This window comes from Mycteria americana, chromosome 18 (genome assembly GCF_035582795.1).
Source record: "Mycteria americana isolate JAX WOST 10 ecotype Jacksonville Zoo and Gardens chromosome 18, USCA_MyAme_1.0, whole genome shotgun sequence".
NCBI classification, from domain to species: domain Eukaryota; kingdom Metazoa; phylum Chordata; class Aves; order Ciconiiformes; family Ciconiidae; genus Mycteria; species Mycteria americana.
Genome location: NC_134382.1, coordinates 6,224,550 through 6,246,587, shown reverse-complemented (window position 1 = coordinate 6,246,587; position 22,038 = coordinate 6,224,550). Strand labels below are relative to the sequence as shown.

The window sequence follows — 22,038 nt, the reverse complement described above, 5'->3', positions numbered from 1 at the left end:
AGGAGTAGAGGAGATGTAGGAGGACATGGAAATTTATGCAATGTCTGGGTGAGCATCTCATTTTTGTAAGTGTGAAGCCCTTGTTTATAACTTGCAAGATCTGATTTGACCTGTTTATTTCCTAAGGATACTTATTTTAAAGGATTTGGTTTTGAAATAGAATTTAAAACTATCAAAATTAGTAAAACTGAGCTATTTAGTTGTCTGATATTTCCATGTTAGAAGATTTTTTTTTTTTTTTTTTTTTTTAGTGTGTGATTATTGAGGATATGGTTTACAGACATATCCAAGAAGCTAAGCTAGATTAAAGTAAATTGCCTTTGGGTATTTGTTCTTAAATCATTCATGCACCTTTTCCTTGTTTTCTGTCTTTCACGGAGGCATCTTTCAGGCCTCCAGGTTTTCAGGCTACAAAACCTGCCTTATGAAATTTTGGGGTTTTTTAAGGCCTTCCTCATCTAAACTAAGACCAAAAAGCTTTAAAGCACCTTCTGAAGTATGAGAGCCTTATCAGATATTTCACTAATCAGGTATCTTAGATTTCCATTTTTCAGGTAAGGAGGGTCAAGAAGTAATGTAATGATGTTATTGTGAACTTGTATTCTCTTCTCACTATCATGGCCTGACAAATGATTTACATACTCTCCTGTGAGAATTTAAGGAGAGGTAGTTCTTTGTCCTTGTGGTCTGGGTGGTTCAGCAGCAGAACCACTTCTGTGATAAAGATTTACTTAATTATAATTTTAGATTAAAGGAGTCTGGAAGAGAATGTTTTGCTGAGTTTAAGGGGTTGGTGTCTATTCAGACTTCAGCCCAAAATGTCACTAATCTCATGCGGAACTGAATCTGCTCCTGGTCTGAGCTCCATGGTGCTCAGTTTAGTGTTCAGTTAAGAATAGAATGGTTTATTTTTTGGCAAGTGTGTAATTTATTTTTCCAAGCTTTTTTGATCAAAATGGTTTATGATGCAGTCCTTACTAATAATCCTCAGGGTCTGAACTGACTTATCGTTATGTTATGTATACTAATATTAAAAGATTTGTTTCAGAACTGCCATCTAAAAAGTACAAAACTTGTCTTGTTGCTGCTTAAATGCTTTCCTCTTACACTGGTATTTCCTCCCTTTCCTTTTTCCTCTTCCTTCCCTCTTCCTATTTTCCTTTTCCCCATCTTTCTGCGTTCCCTCTGTCTGTGTGTCTCTCTCCCAGATTTGAAAGATTTTCAGAACAATAAACATAGATACTTGCTAGCCTCCGAGAACCAACGTCCTGGCAATTTTTCCACAGCCTCCATGGGGTCCCTCACTGCATCTCCATCCTCCTGCTCTCTCAGTAGTCAGGTGGGCTTAACATCTGTGTCCAGTATACAGGAAAGAATCATGTCAACACCTGGAGGAGAAGAGGCAATTGAACGTTTGAAGGTGAGGATTGCTGCAGATTAAGGAGGCTATTATGCTGGTTTTTTTCCAAGGCTAAATAGCAGTGAACCCAGGAGAACGTTCCTTCATAAATGTATCCAGTATGTTACTGTTTCTGTAGGAAGTTGTCTGAAACCCTCTTGCACCTTAAAAAGGGCACTTAACTATGGTGGGCTAGAAACTGGGTTCATGCACAGCCTTTCCTGTTAGGATTATTTAGGTTTAATTGTAGCCTGGAGCTATGACTAAATTATAAATGAAAATCTAGATTCTTGTTTACAGGTCCTCTGATGCAGTGGTAATTATGGAAAATTTGATCATAAGTATAGACTTCAGGAGGCCTGGTCAGCACCAGTGTGGACAAAGTCTGACTAGCAAATGCACTCAGCTTTCAGAAAACCAAATTACCCCAAAGTTGAAAAAAGGAGGAAGAATAATCCTGCCACTGTTGTATTCGCCCAGCCCCCACAGATTAAAATGTGAAGCACACAGAATAGCATGCTTTATCCAGACAATAGCAGCCTTGTCCCAATTCTGCATAGAATTGAACCGCATCAGAAGTGCATTACAGTGAAGTATTTCTTAATTTTTATGAAAGCCCCCCCAATCTCCATGGGTGGATGAGTGGGGAGAGCTGGCTGTGTTGAATCTATGCTTCATTCTCATGTCTTGTCCATGAGACGGTGCCACAGGGATTGGAATGGGCTGGAACTCACACTGCATATCCCTTTCCTATTGGAAACCCGCTGTTGCCATGGAAATAACAGTGTGGTCTCTGTAGTTCCTTGGCATCCAGTTACTGAATGATGTCTGTAAATCAGGTTAAAAAAAAAAAAGGAGGGGGGGGGGGGAATTAGGTGGTTCAAATTAAAGTCTGACTGTGGTTAGATATGAAGTCATCTTTTTTTAGCTTGCTTTGAAGGCTATATACCCTTTTTAAAAATTAAGGAAGACAACTTAGAGTTTTGAAGTGCTGAGAGAACTTTTTATATCCAAAATTAATTTGAGGTCTAGAACTAAGCACAAACTTTAATTGCTTTGTGTATTATGTAAAGAACTTTGAGAAGAATTGTAAAACAGCTTCTGGGATTTTCACACAGGAATCTGAGAAGATCATTGCAGAGCTGAATGAAACATGGGAAGAGAAGCTGAGGAAAACTGAGGCCATTAGGATGGAAAGGTCAGGAATCAGAAGTGCTGTAGATGTGGATGGTCTCTAGAAAATGGAGAAGTGTGGAAAATGGGGAATGTTACTCTGTTCAAAAGCAGTGGAACAGCAGAATAGTGTTTAGTGATAATTCTGCTGACCTTTGTGTTATATATAACAGAGGGGCAATGCTGAGAGAAAGCCATATTCTCTCCTATGTTTCCCACAGTTAAAGTGTTTACCATTGTAATTCAGGTAACATCCTAAGCTGCTACATTGGTTTCTGCCGTGAAGCAGCATGGAGTCCTGGTCTCTTTCTTCCCCCTTCCACCATTTGCTTATATTCCAAAAATTCTGGCCCTAAAGTTAAGCAGAAAAGATTAAGTTTTTAGTACCGGAGCATCTAAAATTACAAAACAGCTCCAGCTTTGGTTTGAATTGTGTCCTAAAGCAACAAGACAGATGCTTAATAACTGTCAGAAAGTAGGTGCAACCAAACAGAGCATTACTTACATACTTTGTAAGCTTTTAATATTCTAGTAAGGGGAACGTCTTTGCCTGGAAACAGTGTGACTGAGCAGTCCATAAAATCATGGGAGGTATATGAAGAAAGTGGATAGAGGTTGATTATTCACTGACAGAGCTAAGGGACTTTAAGGCTGACAGGTGATTTGAAACAAATAGGAAGTTCTCACAATACATAGGTAAGCTGTGCAAGTCTTTACTGCATGATGTTGATGATGCTAGGAGTTGAATTAAAAAAAGATGACAAAACCTCAAAAAACAACAACAAAAACACTTTGGATAGCTGTTTAAAAGAAATGTCACCATTAATTCTGGAAATTCCTTAGGAAGAAATTGGGAGACTGTGAGAATACGTTGGGGAAAATACCACAGTGTTTGCTGTGTTCTTATTCTTCTGTGTTGGCGTCACTGTTGTGCTTTGTCAAAGCCAAGAATACTGTGTTACATGACCAGTTTGACCCAATACAATCCTCCTTATGCCTTAAGAAGGAGAGGGTACTTTCTATATTAGATCAGGAAGAGCCAGTTAAGTCTTCGTAAATTAATGAATAGTGGTAGCTCCTTTTACCTAAACTAAATATTTAAATTTAGAACAGACTTTAACCTTCCTTAGAGAAGCAATGAATGTACTGTCCTAAAATGTACTTATCTTGTGATACATTATTGCACTAAAATGCTGTTAAATCTCTGTAAAATTGTTGCTGTTGCTGTTCTGCAGGCCTATAAACTCTAGTCCTAGAGTTTAGAAACTTGCCCTATTGTGTTATGAGGCGGTGACAGTCCTGGCTGTGTGGTCAGTGGATAGGCTGGTTGAAAGTCTAATGTATTTCATTACATGGCTTTTGTTAGACCTTATTTTGTCCAAGAAGCCTAAAATATGGTCAATATCTTGCTTTTCTCTCTCAGGGAGGCATTGTTGGCAGAAATGGGAGTTGCCATTCGGGAAGATGGAGGAACACTGGGAGTCTTCTCACCTAAAAAGGTAGAGAAAATTGATAACTATCGCATCATGTCTCCAAAAGGCTGATCAGCCTGGGAGGAGAGGGTGATGAGGGAGCTAACATTCACACAAGGGCTTGTATTCATGTGAGGTATAGAGGAATGTAAGTGAGGTTTGGACCCTTAGTAGTAAGTTCCTTTTACAGTATCTTTTTGGAAATAGCTTTAGTGTTAGAATCTATCGAAACGCTCTAGATCTAAGGGTTATTTTGCCCATAATAATGAAGCTGGATGCTGTTCCTCATGCAAGTGATGCAACACAGTACTCAATGCTTTTAGGGAGCTGCAGAAAGACTTGCCTGTGGTGGCTTCCATTGGTCCTTAAAGTAGGGAAGCATGTGCTAGCCTAATACAGTGATGAAATAGGAGCAGCGTGAAAAGTTCGTGGGGGGGCTTCTGATATCAAAAAATGGTTGAACCGTTTTGTACCTTCCTTTACAAAAATCTGTGCTGCAAGGAGAAGTGTTTGCAGCTCCTTGCATATTTGTTGATTCGGTAGTGACTCAGAAATGCTGCATCTTAGATTGTTGTTGCCATTTTCTGCAGTAGCTGTGTGTGACCTTCATGTACTCTACTTGTTCTTCTTTGAGATACCCAGAAAAGTTTGAAGTCTTGTTTAGGTGCTCTTCCTTGAATTTGTTTGTTAATCCTTTTTCCCCTTGAAAAAAAGGATTGTAATCTAATGAACCACTGAACATGGGGAATGCAGGGGAATATTTCTTTCAGTACACGTCAATAGTTCTATTTTCTGAAATTTGAAAGAAGCAGAACTGTGCAGGAGAAGGGCGTAAGTCAGTCCTATAAATATAAAATGATCAGGTTAGTAAAGCAGGTATCTATGCAGTTAAAGCAGAATTATTGAAGAAGTAAAAGGAAAAGAGTGTACTTGTATCTCAAAAATCTTTGAACAAGGAGCACGGGGTAATATTTTAGACTGAAACTTGCATGTGCAAGTGTGTAACAAACTTGATCTAAGCTTAAAGAGGGTCCTGTCTAGAGGCATTGTACAGAAATATAGGACAGCAGAATAGGTTAAAATGTTTAATCCTTTGCTTAAAGTAGTGTTAGACTGTTATGTTGGGAGTAGGTAGAACTCTGGTTCGCTTTTGGTATCTACTTCGGAAGTGCCCTAAGGTTTGTAAAGACGCTAATTCGTTGGGTGTTCTTTACATTTCTTTCTCTTATGTTACGGATCCTCATCTCCTTTTAGATTTTCCCTCAGAGGCCCTCAGCTCTTTTTGATGACTCTTTTGGTGCATTTTCAGCTGATCAGGTTTGTGTATAAATGCCATCTGGATTAAGTAGTTGCTTTGGTAATAGATAGTATTTCTTTTTACCCATATAGGATTTATTAGGAGAAGTAAAACTCTTGACCTAGTCCTGTCTGCTTCTGTTCCTTGCTATCCTTGCATTTCAGTTTCATTAGTTCTCCTTCTAGTAACTGTGTCTGTTGTTGTGAAAATTTAGGAGATGTAGATAGCAAATTTGAAGGCTTTTTAATAAAGTCTTTAGACTTCTGAGGTATATATCTAATCATATGCTACTAGGACAGCACTGTGTTTTTACCAGCTGAGCTGTAAATTGAACTCTGTAAGGTAAATTTTGCCCACTTCACAAATTAAAAGGTGTCACATTGTGCAGTCATTGCTGTATCTACCAGTTTTGCCTTTGATGGCAGGAAACTTCTTGAAATGGATTGTGGGAATTTGATGGCTTGTGCTGTTGTCAAAGATGGGAGCAGGGAAAATCCTTCAGCTCATGCCTGAGGAATGCTGTACAGGAGAAAGTTGAAGACATAACTGTGGATGAATAATAGATCTCAGAATGAGTGAATAGTCGGTTTTGCTAGCATCATCTTTCAAGTTGTTGAGCTTTATTTCTTACAAAGCGCTCTGTTGCCTCTGAAAGACCCATTCAGACTTTGATTTAACATAGTAAATGAACTCAGAGGCTAAAACATGTACGTATAGGGTACAGTTTTATTTTCGAAGTGTCCAAGTGGCACAGGTCATAGTGGTGTTACAGCAGTTGACTATGTCTGGGATTTGGTTTCTCTCCCGTTTTCTCTTGATTTAAGAGCTTTATACAGCTCCAAATGTTGATTTGAATGCAGTGAATAGTGATGACGACATGGGACATCTTCAGCTGCCGTTTTAGGTGCCCCCTATATTTTTAGGGGTGAAAAAGTTGTCTTGTTTTTTTCCCCCCTTTCGGTCTTTATAGTTAAGTCTTCCACTGGGCAATTGACAATCAGACTTCTTTGTTCAAATCAAATTTCATTGTGAACATCCAGTAATTGTTGAGCTTTTGTGAACTTGAGTGCTGTTACCATCTCTCTTAAGTAAACTTTTTTGCAGCTAGAATAAGTTGATGGAAGCAATATTCCCAAGGAATCTTAGCCAAATTAATTTCCTTTTGCTAAGTTCATTCTATTTGAGGGTAACAAAGGTACAAGTGACTTATTAAAGTTTTATTTCTCTTTTATCATCTTTCTTCAATTCTGTTTAACCATTTTGCCTTTTCTTTTGTGCCTGTGCATACTGCTATCTCACTGGCTAGATTTTCACACCAAGGCCTTGTGACTTGTTTGCTGATTCCAATGGGGTTTTTTCACCAAAGAAGGTTGGTTTAGTAACCGTAGTGGATTTAAATTTAGAAGAACTTAGATGAAGAGTTTTTTAGCTGTTTGTATCGGAGAATGTTGGTAGTTTTAGATTTTCTTTTGACATTAACAAACTTTGCCAAATGATCACCTGACCTGTATTGCTGAAGAAAAGCCAAAGTTGATTCCACATCAGTTTCAAAATTTTACTGAAGCAACCTTTTCTGCTTTTGGACTTCCCTTATCAAACTTTACAGAGACTTTACAAGGAATCTTTTTTTCTCCCCCCCCCCCCCCCCCCCCCCCCCCCCCCCCCAGCTGAAGCCTTTATTCCTTCTATGGATTGATATTTCAGATAACTAAGCAATCTGAGCTGTATTTCTGCTGTTACTTTGTGATGCTCTTCAGTATTGCAAGAAGTTATATTTGAAAAAATGCATTATGGAATAACCTGGATATACATAGCAAAACTGCTGGATTAATATACATCCTCCACAGCTGTGGGAAGAAGCCTGGAAGTATGTCCTCAGTTCTTAATTAACTTTTTTTCTTTCAGACTCCTCATCTTGTAAACCTTAATGAAGATCCGCTCATGTCTGAATGTCTGCTTTACTACATCAAAGATGGTATTACTAGGTGAGGATTGGTGCTAATATGCTCTGAAGTCTGCTTCTTTGCTTGCTTAAATTCCCATGCTGGAGACACCATAAACAATAATTGTGCCTTGAGCTATTCAACTTGCAGGTACAAGTGAAGCATGAGACTGCTGTAGGTGGGGAAAAAAGTACAGAAATGCATTTTCTTTTAAGTTGATTTTGCGCTTTAAAAGTAAAGTGTGCAGTCACTTAGCTTTATAAGAAGTTTGTTACTACACCTGGGCAATCAAAGAAAGCATGATATCCCTTTTAAGATCTAGGAAAACAAAAGTAATAAAACTTACTGAAAACGCCCTTGAGATGTTGATGGGTGGAGGGTTGAAAAACATAGTACTTCATAAAAGCAACCGGAATATGATGAGTGTTCACTTTATTATTTAAAATAAATTGTTATCCATGCCTCTGCACAATTAATGTATTCTGCATTCACATATATGAGATTAAATTTAATTGCCAGATTTGGAATTTAAAACAGATTTTATTCCAAAACTTGTTGTCAAGACACTTGGAAGAAGAGAGGTGGGTTTTGTTATCTTTGGAGCACTAAGCCATGTTTGGCTGTATATTCCTGGGGAGCAAATGAAGAAGAGTACACAAACAGGTGCTGTTATATGGTACTACTCTAATGTGCATTGGACCACTGAAAAGAATATCAAACTTGTAGAGAATTCAGCACAGAATAACGAGAATAGCTTAGAGAATCATTATAAGTTTTGAACCTACCTAGCTGACATCAGAAATGTGTGGAGTAATAAGTAGAGCAAGAAGTTCATAAATGTTAGGATTGAAAATTAAGTTGTCCCTATCTAGAATTGCTCAAATATTTGAGTTTGGAATGGACATAAATCTTCATGCTCCAGGATACAGCCAACCTCTCACTGTCTGGAAGCTGGATGAAACTGCTTGTGGCATCAAATTATTCAGCAAGAGTCTCTTGAGCCATTTTTGCTTCTTTGTTGAAGTGCAGATGGTGATCACTGGAAGGGGTGATCACTGTATGCCACAGGAACTGGAAGTTCCTGTCACTCCCTTCCTCCCCCCCCCCCCCATTCCTTTGCTAAAGGGAGAAGGGGGTACACAAGAGGGAAGGAAACACATTAAATCCAGAGGTGTTTAACATTTCAATTCTCTCTTTAAATTACATGTTTTAAGAGAGAGAACTTCTCTTTTGTTTTGGTAATTAATGGTAAATCTGGTAAGTTCTCTGCAATGCAGAGTTAAGTTAGAGAATTCAAACAGAGTTAACTAGTTCAAACCTTTAAACTTGAAGGATAGCCTTAATAGTTTAGACTTTTTTTCCTGGATATTTGTGGGATGTATTGTCCTACACAGAGTTGTAGAAAGTGTCTGATTTGCTCTTGAAATATGTTCTGTTGGACCCAGGGTTGGCCAAGCTGACGCTGAGCGAAGACAAGACATTGTATTGAGTGGGGCTCATATCAAAGAAGAACACTGTATCTTTCGAAGCGAGAGGAACAACAATGGTGAAGGTAAAAAACTACTTCTAGCAAAACATTGCTGAATCTTTCACTCCTCCCTTGATAGTTGGCCAGGGAATACTGGTATTTGAAAGTTTCTCTTACCTCAAGAAAACCATCAGCTTTGACTCCCTGTTTTCTTGAGTCTTAGGGGAAGAAAATAAAATTTGTTTAAGTGATAATAGCTTCAAATTGCAGGCTGCAGTCAGTATAAGAGTTAAGTTCTGGTCTTTGTTAACTATAAATATGAAAATTCAAACAGAAAAAATAATAATAATTTCCAACTGCAATACAGATATGTCAGTAGTATTGATTTTTCTCATGGGGCTTTCTTTCTTTTTTAACCAGCATGGTATCAAGGAGTGATTCACTTGTATCTTTTTTTATGATGTTAGTAGGAAGATATGCAGAAAATGAGAGGCCTCTAGGGTTTGCACACTTCTGTTTCTCTACAGTGCTCTCTAAAGTCTCATTTGTCAATGTTGTTTTCTTCATAGTTATTGTTACTTTGGAGCCTTGTGAACGATCAGAAACCTATGTTAATGGCAAGAGGGTTGTACAGCCTGTGCAGTTGCGCTCAGGTAAGAACTGTTAGAAAAGATTTTTTTTGTAGACTCTTCATCTAAGAATTGTCCATATGTGACACTTGAATCATATGTAGAGAATGCTGGGTGCTGTTAAAGGACAGCAGTGTTACCTTTTTGGAGTGTAGCTTTTAAACAGAAGTTGGTACCATTCTTCTCTCAGCAGCAGTTCATTTTTTTTCATTCTTTGCTGCACTAGCTGTAAGTGTACTTAAATATTCACTGCCACACAGCATCCTGCTTGTCCTTCTGCTTACCCTGATATTATTCAAATACATTCTTGCCCAAGCCTATTGCCCTTGGCAGTCTCAGTGAGACAGAGCAGACAGACTGCCAGTTGCTGATGGAAAATTCCCAGTTTCCTGGCAAAGCTAAGATATGACCCTCTGCAGGAGTACAAGAGCTTCTCTTTGCTCTCATTAGATTTCCCACTCAGTCCCCTACATTCCTTTAGAAAGGCGTGTGGGGGAAGAATTACAGAGGAGGGGAGTGACTTCCCTAAATTATGGGTTTTAACCTATCTCTTTCAAGCTATGATGCTTTCTGTGTCCCTTCCCCATTTTTCCACTGGTAAAAAAACAAGAAACAAACAAACAAAAAAACCCCCACCTCAGAATTATTTGCACCAAGTTATGAGTATTTTCATGGAACCAAGTATACTGACTTCAGCATAAGTGTGGGCAAGGAAGGAAGAACAGTTTTTGCTGTTCTGTGGCTGTATATGGCTCATTTAATACCATGACTTTATAATTTAGTAATTACTTTCTTTAAAAAAAAGTAGATATTTTTTCTTTTCTTTTGCATCTAGATAATTGAGTTACTAGAATAATATATTCATGGTCTCTGACATCTTTAAGAGCCTGTATTTTAATAACATTGATAAGGACAGTTTTGATTACTTGATCTATTTACTAGAATGCCTTTTTAAAATTTTAACTACCTTATGTTCTCTGGAAGAGCAGAGGCATTTTACTGTCTTCCATCAAGCACATGTCTCAGGCTTTGTGGACATCTGATATCTCTAGGATTTAGCTGAAAGACTTAACAATATTAGATTTCTTCAGCTCTTTTGACATTAGAGTAAAAGAAGCTGTAAAATCCTTCCATAAATCCCACTGGTTAGGACTGCAATAAAATCAATACATGTAAACCACATTTTAAAGAAAAGTAAGCGCCTTGCATTCCAGTGTTTGAAGTTAGGCTTTTCCAAGCTGAAAATTCTGCTGACGTGGCTTTTGCCCATGTTTTGGCACTGTCACTGGAGCAGAGGAATGGGATTTAGTGATGTGTTTTATTTACTGCAACTGTTGGTCAGTCTCCAGGTTTGTCCTTTAATTTCTGATAAACTCTGTTGGGATATTAGGTTGGACCCCTGAGGGTGGTGATGTCATCTATGAGCACTGCTTCTGTACAAACCAGGCATTCTTTTTTTTTTTTTCTTGTCACCTAGATAACTTGAATGTATACAGAAATCCTTATAGGGCAATCTCTTATTCTGCTGTCACCTAACAGGATAAACAGGATGAATCATTCAGTGATGTTTTTCAGTGGGTTTGGAATCCTCACCTGAAAGAGTTAACTTCTGTTCCTGTTTTTAGGAAATCGTATCATCATGGGTAAAAATCATGTCTTCAGATTCAACCATCCAGAGCAAGCACGAGCAGAAAGAGAGAAAACGCCATCAGCTGAGACTCCTTCTGAGCCAGTTGACTGGACATTTGCTCAGAGGGAGCTTCTGGAGAAGCAGGGCATTGACATGAAGCAGGAGATGGAGAAAAGGTAACAAAATAACTCTAAGTTTCCACCTGAAACAAAGAGGAGTCAGCTGTAGGTTATTTGGGTGGTGTCCATGTAAAACCTAAACCTAGGTTCTGCCACATAGCATCTCTGCTACCTATTGTGAAAGTTCAGAAAGCTTCCTCATTATTTTACTTAAGTGTTTCAGTGCTCTAGCTCCTTTAAAAATCACGGGTAAGGACCTGCCACTAAGCCTGTAGACCTTTTGGTGAAGGACTGAACTGCAACTTACAGGAAGTTTCACTTGTATAGTACTATAATAGACAAGTAACAGTTCCTTTTGAGTGGAATGACTTTTGTCACTGTAATTCAGTGGGCTGTGCATGTGGAATAACACCAACATGAAAATAATGACTTCTTTGGCTACTTCTGTTCTTTTGTTCATCTTCAGATTACAAGAAATGGAGATTTTGTATAAGAAGGAGAAGGAAGAAGCTGATCTCTTGTTGGAGCAGCAAAGGCTGGTATGTGTCCTTACTTCAGATTAACTATACCTTTGGCAAACAGTAATTCCTGTCCTTGCTTATCTGAAAGTTTAGGAAACCTGCTTGGGTTGTCTGCACAATGCAGTTTTCCCTTTGCTTTCAAATACTTTGTGTCTACAGTGAATTATTATCAGTGTGAGTGAGCTCCTTCATGTTAATTCAGAGATTGTAATTGACAATGAAGTGGCTTTAATCAGTTCTTGTTGGGACAGGTTGGATTTCTTGCAACTTAACCTGGGCATTTCTATGCTCTGTTTTTTGAAGTTCCTTTTCAGTAGTCTAAACAGCTACTTCTTGGGACGTTGGCCTTTATTTTTGTCTTGGATCACCAGAACGTACTAATTCTGTGCTACCAAAGAGACTCCTAGAACATTGATACACTAGGTTTACTTTTTTGAATGATGTCTGAAAATGTTGCTGCATTGTGCATGTTTTAACCCTTCTCCCTCCCCTGCATGGAGTTCCTTTTAAGGGTCTTAACGGTACACATGCCGATGGTGGGGTTATGACTAGGGAGCAGTGCGTGAAGGGAATGTTAACTCATTCAGAACAATTGGTATTCCACCATTCCACCTACTTCTTAAATAGGAAGTCAGATAAATTAAGTCTGATATAGGAAGACTTCAGTCTTCTCACAACAAATATCTTCTGAAGTGTGTTACAAATAGAAATGCATGCAGTCTTCAAGCACCCTGTGAATTTTAAGAACAAGACCAAGCCCAGAAATGAAATCTAGATTTCCTTAAGAAACCTGAGTCTCCTGATTCCGCTTTAACTACATTGGGTTGTCTTTTAGCCAGAACGCAAATGTAGTTGTGCCTGAATTCTAATAAAAATTTCAAAGTCATGATTCATTTGTTTGTAGTATTAGTCTGAGACCACTGAAAACTGTAGGTTAAATGCATGCTGGGTTTTAAACTGTAAAGCTCTACGCCTTCTTCCAAAAGCAGAATGGAGCAGAGTACTGTGGCTTCCATAGGTAGAAGCTGTATCATTTTTTAAATTTATACTATATATTTAAAAGACTTCTGCATCTCTAATTATTTCATCACAAGGGACTAATTTCTTGGATGGAGAGGAGTGGTTGCAGACTTTGAACCAAAGCAAGACTTAGTTCAGAAAGGAAGTTAAGATGCGACTAGTGTAATGTTTCATCTCTGCAATTTTATAGTTAAAGTTTGTGTAGCTGAAAGTTGTATGGCAAAAATCAGTTCAATGTGAAACAAAACCCAGTTTGAGTATTGAATAAGTTTTGGCTATGTGTCAAAGGAGATGCAAGTAATGGAATTCCCTCCCTTATATCTTAGCTGACAGGGATAAGCTAAGCTATTTTATGAATTAAAGACGTGAGAATTGGCTGTCTGGGGAGCTGCTTCAAATGAGGCTGCATTTATAAAAGTGTCGTGAAGGGAGTTTGTTTCCCTGTATACTTACGATTAAGGGAAGGTTCTTTAGATAGTGGGTTCTTTAATACTCTATAATAAAGTTGCTGATTTCTTTAAGCTTGTTTTGTTTTCGCTGATTTCAATTAGTGAATAAAGGTGGAAGACTATCCTACGTGCATTACCAATATAATTCCTGAAGGACACCTTTCCTAGTTACAACTAGGGATCATATCAAATGAGATCATTGGTCTGTTAAGCAGTATTCTGCTTATCACAATGCTTAGTAAGAGTATTTCAGGTGACAGCAAAACTTCTTGACACATCTCATCATTTCTGTGTCACTGTATGCAGAGCCTGGAATGGACAGGATTAATGCATTCATGCAACAGTAGTTGAATAATGATTGGGAAATCTGGGAATGCATTTCAGCTTGTGTACCTTAAAAGTATTTACATGCTGCAATATCTAGCTGCAATATCAGGTCCTCTAACTTACTGCTATGTAAGATTGATATTGAAATATAAATATTCTTGTTCTAAATTGGAGTATAATCTTGGATATAAGAAGCTGGCTAATCCCGTTTACCAGATTGTTTTGGTTTTGTGCTGAGATTCCAACCCATTTGGGTATTTATTTGTTAGATGTGCCATACAAAAAAGATAAATAATAGCTCTTGTCCCCCAAATTTTACAGCTAATATGTATCTGTCTTGCTAGTATTACTAGGGAATGGAAATAATCGTTCTCCATTTTACAAATTGAATGTGAAAATGTGTTTAACAGAGCTAAAATCACCTTCCTGGTTTTCTTGGTCGTAATGCCTTTGCGGTGACCACTTGATATTAGGATATGGGTATATACCTATATTAATTGGTCTGGTTAACCTCTGAATGCACACAGGGCAATGACCACATAGTGTCTCTTAATCAGCTTTTTATATGCAAGACATGCTTTACCCATAAGTAGTAATATGGTAATTTTATAACCTATAAGAATAATCCTGTGGAACTTGTGACTTAATGTTTGAGTAGTTTGTGTTTTGCCTTTCTGGACGTAACCTTGAATGTGTAGGTTGTACAGTGTCTTCCTCCAGGGCATCTTTTGTTTCCACTGCAATATGCAGTTTGTTAGATACTGTGTCCTTAGGCCACAAATTTTGTCGGTTGTAAACTCACAAAGAGTTTATATTCTGTTTCCAAACCAGTGGTTTTGGTTATATTTTTGCCTAAACTAGGAGAAGTTGATTCTATAGTGCTATTCTTAAATATTTTAAAATACATAAGGTCATATAAAGCTCAAATAAGGTGAATCTTAGGCTATGGAGCTTGTTGACCATAGGGCAGAACAGTATTTCTTTCACTCCCTTTCATCATTCCCAAAACAAATTATATTGTCCTCCCCATTCTTCGTGGTCTTCCACCTGAAGTCTTAAGTCTAGGAACCTGTGGTTCTGAGTGAATGACCTGGGTTTCCTTTGGTTTTAAAATAACTGGCTGTTGTTGTTCCTGATTTGTCATGTATTAAAATACTCTATGTGAAAAATAGGGACGTTAGATAGAGGTTCATTAGAAACCAACTGCTGTGTTTTATTGAAGATGTTTGGATCACAATAATGCATAGGACTTTTTGTTTGTTAAAGAGATGTCTTAAATTAACAATCCTTTAAAGAAAAGTAGTCTGACTTTAATTCCTTGTTGCAATAATGGATATCCTTAACTTGTGGTGGCAGATACCTGAACAGACATTCCTAGTATATGGAAACCTGAAGCACTGCTCGTTAAAAATCATTTAGCAAAAGGTGGAAAACTTGTAATGAAGAAGCAAAACATGCATAACTCTTAGCAAGTGTGTGGAAGCTCCAGGCTCTAGGGTTTGAGAAGAGGACAAATCAAGGATATCAAATAGAGAATTCTTATTAAAACAATTTAAAAAAAAAAAAAAGTAATTACTTCTATCTTCTTCTGAAACTCATTCTTCGGACAGACAAGACTGTTATTGTTTTTTTTGTCTTTAAACTAAGCAACAAGGTGACAAATGGGAAAACAAACAAACAAACCACAACCCACCTCTGAAACTCTGATTCTGGATATCCTTTTAGCTTGTAGCAAGTCTGGAGTATGAACCACTGTCTTCACCTGTCATAGTGGCACTTACAGTCCTTTTAACATTGAACCTTTCGGCTGCTTCTGTTTCATTTTTTTCTTATCGTCTAACACTTCTCTGGCTGCTGTTGTAGTGAAGTGGATTCTAAACTTGAGCATCCCTGCAACCACGTGCAACATTACTAACCAGTGTTAACCCGACTTACTCTGGCTGCTCATGACATCCTCTATGATGGCTGTTGTGTTCACCTACCTGGGGAGGATTTGCTGAAAGAAGCAACAGCAGTCACCAAGGCAAATGTGTGTGGCGGGAATTTGCATGTCTTGTAGCATGTGTGAAGTGTAGTTTACACTTGGTTTTTAATTTTTTTTAATCAGGAACTTGGTTTTAGTTCATCTATTTAAAGATTTTTGGAAGGGATTGGGAGGGCAGAGTTTAGAATATCTGCTATTTTGAGATGACAAGACTTTTAAATATAATGTTAATCTTAATTGAATGAAGAGCTCCAATTTTGACAGTCCATGACTCTTGAAGATACATTTTAATGTACTCAGTCTTCAGGGACTTCCTTATCACTTGTTCTATTTTGATTTTTGATTTAGTTTTCTTTGCCTGCTACTTCTTGTTTAGCTTTTCCATTTTCTTACAATTTTAATTTTGGTTATTTTGGGGCCACTTCTTGATTTTTGTTTTTCCAAAGGATGCAGACTCTGATAGTGGGGATGATTCGGACAAGAGATCGTGTGAGGAGAGTTGGAGACTGATCACTTCCCTGAGAGAGAAGCTGCCCCCCAGCAAGCTCCAAACCATTGTAAAAAAGTGTGGCCTCCCCAGCAGTGGGAAGAAACGAGAGCCTATTAAAATGTACCAGATACCCCAACGTCGACGTCTTAGCAAAGACTCCAAATGGGTTACCATCTCAGACTTAAAGATTCAGGCTGTGAAAGAGATATGCTATGAGGTAGCTCTCAATGACTTCAGGCACACTAGGCAGGAGATTGAGGCTCTGGCCATTGTTAAAATGAAAGAGCTTTGTGCCATGTATGGGAAAAAAGACCCAAATGAGCGTGAATCGTGGCGAGCTGTTGCTCGTGATGTCTGGGATACAGTAGGAGTTGGAGATGAGAAAATTGAAGATGTTATGGCCAATGGTAAAGGAGTAACTGATGTGGATGACCTTAAGGTGCATATAGACAAATTGGAAGATATTTTGCAAGAAGTGAAGAAGCAGAACAACATGAAGGATGAAGAGATAAAAGTTCTTAGAAATAAGATGCTAAAAATGGAGAAGGTTTTACCTCTGATAGGGTCTCCAGAGAAAGCTCAGTCAACTGTAGCTAATGCTAAGTCTCCAAACTCTGCCGGTGTGGTGGATGTGGATAAGAAGCCCACGGATGACTTGAAAAGAAGCGAGAATGATGATCTTGCTAAAGAGGAGCGTGTTTCTCAGTTAATGGCAGGTGATCCAGCTTTCAGACGTGGGCGATTACGTTGGATGAGGCAAGAACAGATTCGATTTAAAAACCTGCAGCAGCAGGAAATAGCAAAACAGCTTCGTCGACAAAATATGCCTCACCGATTTATTCCGCCTGAAAATCGCAAGCCCCGCTTTCCTTTCAAAAGCAATCCCAAACATAGGAACTCATGGAGTCCAGGCACCCATATAATTATTACAGAGGATGAAGTTATAGAGGTTAGAATTCCAAAAGAAGATGATAAGAACAAAGATGAAAACAAAGAAAAAGAAAGTAGAGCTGCTTCTAAAGACCCTCAGCAGCTGTGGAATCTTTATGGCCCCCAGAGGAATCAAGATAATATCCAAATTAACAGGCAGCAGTTAAACACACAGTCACAGCCTAGCAGTCAGCAGCAGCCATCCCCTCAGTTGCGCTGGAGAAGCAATTCTCTCAATAATGGCTCTCAAAAAAGCTTACGGCGTCAGACATCGGGCTCATCTGAATCATTGCACTCGTACAGCGGGCAGCAGAATCCAGACGTGCAGACTTTCCAGCAAAAACGCCACATCCACCAGCACCGACAACCTTACTGCAATCACAACAATGGAGGCAGTGCAGAAGGCAATACAGCTAACGTCCACCCAAAACAGACTGACCGGCTTAACCACTATAACCAGTTTGTGACGCCCCCACGGATGAGGCGCCAATTCTCAGCACCTAACCTCAAAGCGGGCAGAGAAACTACAGTATGATTAGTTGGCCAAGAGTAGTCTGGGGGAGGAGGGAAGCAGGGGCAGTTCTGGCTTATCATTAAGAAACAGCCAGGATTGGCTTTGCTTATGTCTTGGGTTTTGTTTGGCCAGGTAGAACTTGAGTAATATGACATACAAATGCAAGGTACTGGCCCTTCAGCCCGTTCAGTTTGCATGGGACTTTTGTTGCAGTTTAACAACATTGATTGGATGAACATTTTGAAAAATTGTAAGAACTTTTTTCATAGACTAGAAGACTTGGAGGGAGGGATGCGGAGGGGAGAACTTCCCTGCTAGCACATTTACCAGGGTTTTTTTTGTGTGTGTCTTGGAGTATTTTTCTAATGCTGAAAATATTGTCTGGAACTTACAAAGTGCTACCTTCCTCCTGTGTTTTATGTAGACAATCAAAAGAGGAATTTAGTTTATAGCATTGAATGTTTCTTGTGAGCTTTTTCTTACAATAAGGAAACTGACCATCTGTTTTTAAATTGATCTGGCTCTTCAGAACAATATTTTCCACTCTTAACTCAAATTCTTAATAATAATAATCATCATCTATAAACCAAAAGTTGTCGGCTGACAAGATATGTGGCTTTTTTATAGAGAAATTAAGAAGAGCTATTGGGTCACAAAAGTCCTACTCCCTGAGTAGGACATGTCTTTTCTCCTTCTGCTTAAGTTCATAATTATTGGTATGAAATTGCTGTGACAGTTAAACCTGCCTGAATGGAATTTTATGTCAGAATATATATATATTGCTGAAGCAATACTTTGGAAATAAGCTTTTTCTAATTCCCATTGTATCTCTAAATATAATAGTTTTTAATTATTATACAGAGACTGTGGAAAGGAACTAGGATTTTTCGACACTCTGGTGCAAGAAGAAACCTCAAAAAGCTAATTCTTTTTATTTTATGTTTTCAGCTTTCTCGGGCATGAGTCTGGGAGATGTTCTTGAAATAATTATTCTTATGAAGATTTATAGATCACTACTTTGAATTGGCTGAATTCTCCTCAAAGATAGGAGAACTGAACTGTTTCATCTTAATGTGATACCTCATGTTAGTGCCTCTGGTCTTGGATTAAACCCCTGTTTCAAGACCTGTTTAATAAAGGAGAAGGTCATTTTGAGGAGAAAATAAGATTCCTTTTCCTTCTCCTGACACTCAAAATGCAAGTTTAAAATTTTTAATATCTGTTTTGATCTGAAGAGGTTTATACTTGTGGGTGATTTGCCATAAAACAAATGCTTGCAATCCCTACTTCAGATTGTTTCAAACAAATTACAGAAAAACTATTGCTTAAGGAATAGGCTTTATGAGCTTGGGGTTTTATCTCAATTGGAGAGTCTCAATTTTAATTAATACACTTTCTTCTTTCTGAGTTTCTTAAAGTGCAAAACAAAATTGCACTTCTAAAATATCTGTGGACTTAAGTATAAGCCAATTGAAAGCTTTGAGGACTTAATTTGCTTTTAAATTTAACTTGAATGCAATTTTGGAAACAAAATTGGCTACGATACCACATTTGGTAAGATAGGTCCACTTTGCAGCGTATCTGTACAGTTAAATGATTTGTGCTGTTTTTTACAAATATCCTTAATTTACTTGAGGTTGCTTATTTTTTGATAAAATATAAGCCCTACTGGTAATTGTTACTTCTGCGTGTTTCAGCATAGCTGTAGATGAGTAGGAAGTGCCTCAAGCTTACTTTCCATCTTATTTTTGTTTCCTGTCCTACTCCCCACCCCCACCCCCCCAGCTGTGCATGGTGTAGGTGCTGGTTGCAACACATGGTAAGTGGCAGCCATGCACCATTTACATATCGATTGATCAAGTGTCAGCTCTTAAATCTCTGCACATGTGTTACTGATAGGATACTGGCCCTCTGATGTGGGAGATACAAAGTCAGTCCTCTCACTGTCCTAAAAGAATCAGCTCTTTCCATCACTTGGAACATTTTTTTTTTTTTTTTTTTTACGGCAGGTTTAATTTTGTGTCCAAATATGGCTTTGTAACTTGCATTTGTCTCATGCTTTGGCCTACTTGAATGAAGGAAATAAAGCATCATGTCCAAAAATGTCTTGATTCTTAAAGAAAAGAAGCCTTCTAGATGAGCAATACTTTCTTTGAGCTTGAGTCAGAATTGCAAAATGAGCTTTGGGCTGCAAATAATATTTTGCTGTTGCCTTTATTTTAGAAGCCTCTTTTAGTAGTGCATTGCACTTTGTTTTTGTGCATGTCAATAAGTTCTTTCATATCCTCAAAAAGGCTTGGACTCTTAAAAATGCGTGGTTGGGAAAATCCTCTCAATTCTGTAGGAATACGTAAGCCAGAGTTAGGCTGCATGGGATGGGTTATGAGAGAAGACCAAACCAATTTTATCTTGTGTTCCAGTTTTGTTGAGGATTGTGGCTGCCTATATGAAATCACCATGTGATTGAACATGGAGTAATTTCAAAGTCCATGCAACTACATGTACTGACATGAGATAAAAACTCTGCTACTTGATATTTTAATGCTAGACATTAAAAAGTTTTTGCCAACTTATTTCAGTTTAAAAATCTGAGAAGTATCTGTAAATGCCTGGTGGGGGGGGTGGTGATGAGCAATAGGTTACCATCAGGCTGTCTTACCCCACTGTTTTAGTGCAGCACTAGAAAAACAACCCTGCTTATTCTGTTGTTGTAAGATTTGACAACAAAGAAAAAGGATAGTCAAAGTCAAAATGGAGCCCAGTCTGCTCAGAGGAAGCAGCTTTTTTTCCTGGCTTTTAGGAGGATATTACAGAAATGAAACTTGAAAAAAAAAAAGTTCTATAACAATAATTGCCCGCTTTAAGAATTGAATATTGATTACAGTGCAGTGCCTCATCTGATAAGGGAAGCAATGTGAGAACTTGTGGATCTCCTTGCACTATTCAGAAATACGCACACCTCTCACTCCAAATTCTGCATTAATGGCGCTAATAAACAGTAATACAGCTGCTTCCATAGAAGGCTGTGTGAAAAGGCTTTCAGGTTAATGGAAATGTAGCATCCATGATGGGAGTGCTGTTTTAGTAAGCTTAATTGCCATTGCTAAGTGCTCATGTGCTGTGTGCTCTGACAGCTGGCTTGTATCCACCTGTGCCTTAGTGATGATTTCTTAAATATCCTTTAGGACTCACTAGAGACACGTGGATTTGGGGGGTGGGGGGAAATGCATGCCACTAACGCTCCTCTGATTGACTCCAACATCCTTTCTCAAGCAATCTGAATTTAGGGATCTGTCAAATTAGAGGATGCTATTTTTATCAGTACATTCAGCATAGTTTCAGTATCTCCGTCACTGTTTGTCCTTTATCCTTTATATGTTGAAATTTGTTCTTTATCCTTTATATGTTGAAATTTGACTTGGATACTTCCCATTGAACCACTTCAGGAGCTGCCACATGAGAAATCTATGCTGTGTACCCATTTGTACTGTAAAGAAAGCAGTGAGCTGCCTTTGAATTAAATGGGATTTTCAGATCTGTCTATTGTTTAAGAAAAAATGAGTTTTTGGATTGTCTTAAGAGCAAGCATCTGCCTTGTGAAAAGCAGAACTGGTTTGTATTGTAACAAGTGCTCTTTCAATAAACTATGAAATACTCTTGTAAGTGTCAGACTTGTCTCAGTGAAATGGAAATGAAACTTGATTGCAGGCTTGTCCTGATTTTATTTTTTGTCTTGGGATTGGTATTGTTCTAGCAGAGTTAAAAAGGTTTCTTTAATTGTTTCTCAGTCTGATTCTTGTAAGTCTGTCCACCCTGATTTTTCTGGCTGTCAAGTTATGTGAAAAGCAGCCTACACAGAGTTGTCTACTGTCACATAACTTAGTTAAAAAAAAAAAAAAAAAAAAGGCTTTTTATGGCACAAGGTGGGTACAAGCCATACTCCTCTTCAGTGCTGTCCCATTGTACCATCTTGTGTGCTGTTTATCTAAATTCTGGAAGAAAATCCAGAGCTGTCTGTTCTCTATTTGCTCACTGAAGACAAAAGAAACTGACTTTTTTTGTATACCTCAAATACAGGAGGGAATCACGTACACAACAGAACCTTTGCAGACATCACATAGATCCAAAGAATCGAAGTTGTTATGGTACAGTGTTCTGCTTAAAAAACTGGTCCAGTCTGGTCTTAAAAAGCTTGGCCTAGTCTGAGTGTATGATTTTTTTTTTTCCTGTTTTCAGAAAATCTGATTATTGTGGCTTTAGATACTTCTATGCTCCTGTGCAAAATAAACTTTGCATTCCCTTTCTCCACATTCATGGAGCTAATGATATCAACCAGTTTGAAGCTGTACAACAATACGCATTGGGTTCCAGGGAGTCTAGGGCATGCACCTTCAGAGCAGCTTCTAGATGCAGGTTTTTTTCTTTTCTAGTAGTTGAGGCACCTTTACATCAGTACTAACAATTATGTGTGTATTCTCACTAATCAGATGGGGAAGTGTTTATCTGGAGAGCTGACCAGTCTCTCAGTAGAGCAAACCAACCCCTTTTACAGTGCAGTCAGTGCACCTTCTGGGTGAACCACCCTGACATTCATCCTTCATCTATTGCTCAGTGCCAATTATTTTTAAATACCACCATAGTATCAAGTGCCAGGAGGCAATCTTAGTCCTGTT

The 22,038-nt window shown here is 38.3% G+C and overlaps 1 protein-coding gene across 6 annotated transcripts in view; it reads left to right on the top strand.

The window, feature by feature from the left end:
* The window catches only part of KIF1B (kinesin family member 1B), a 93,002-nt gene that overhangs the window by 36,683 nt on the left and 34,281 nt on the right, over positions 1–22,038 (top strand). For 4 of the 6 annotated variants that reach the window (XM_075520816.1, XM_075520814.1, XM_075520815.1 and 1 more), the window contains 8 exons: positions 1,287–1,420; positions 2,518–2,597; positions 3,996–4,071; positions 7,247–7,326; positions 8,730–8,836; positions 9,322–9,405; positions 11,007–11,187; positions 11,597–11,669. In XM_075520816.1, coding sequence (XP_075376931.1) covers positions 1,287–1,420; positions 2,518–2,597; positions 3,996–4,071; positions 7,247–7,326; positions 8,730–8,836; positions 9,322–9,405; positions 11,007–11,187; positions 11,597–11,669 — 815 coding nt within the window. Of the gene's footprint in view, positions 1–1,208; positions 1,421–2,517; positions 2,598–3,995; positions 4,072–7,246; positions 7,327–8,729; positions 8,837–9,321; positions 9,406–11,006; positions 11,188–11,596; positions 11,670–15,877; positions 21,035–22,038 lie in introns of those variants that run through there. The other 2 variants (XM_075520817.1, XM_075520812.1) reach the window with 2 other exon arrangements.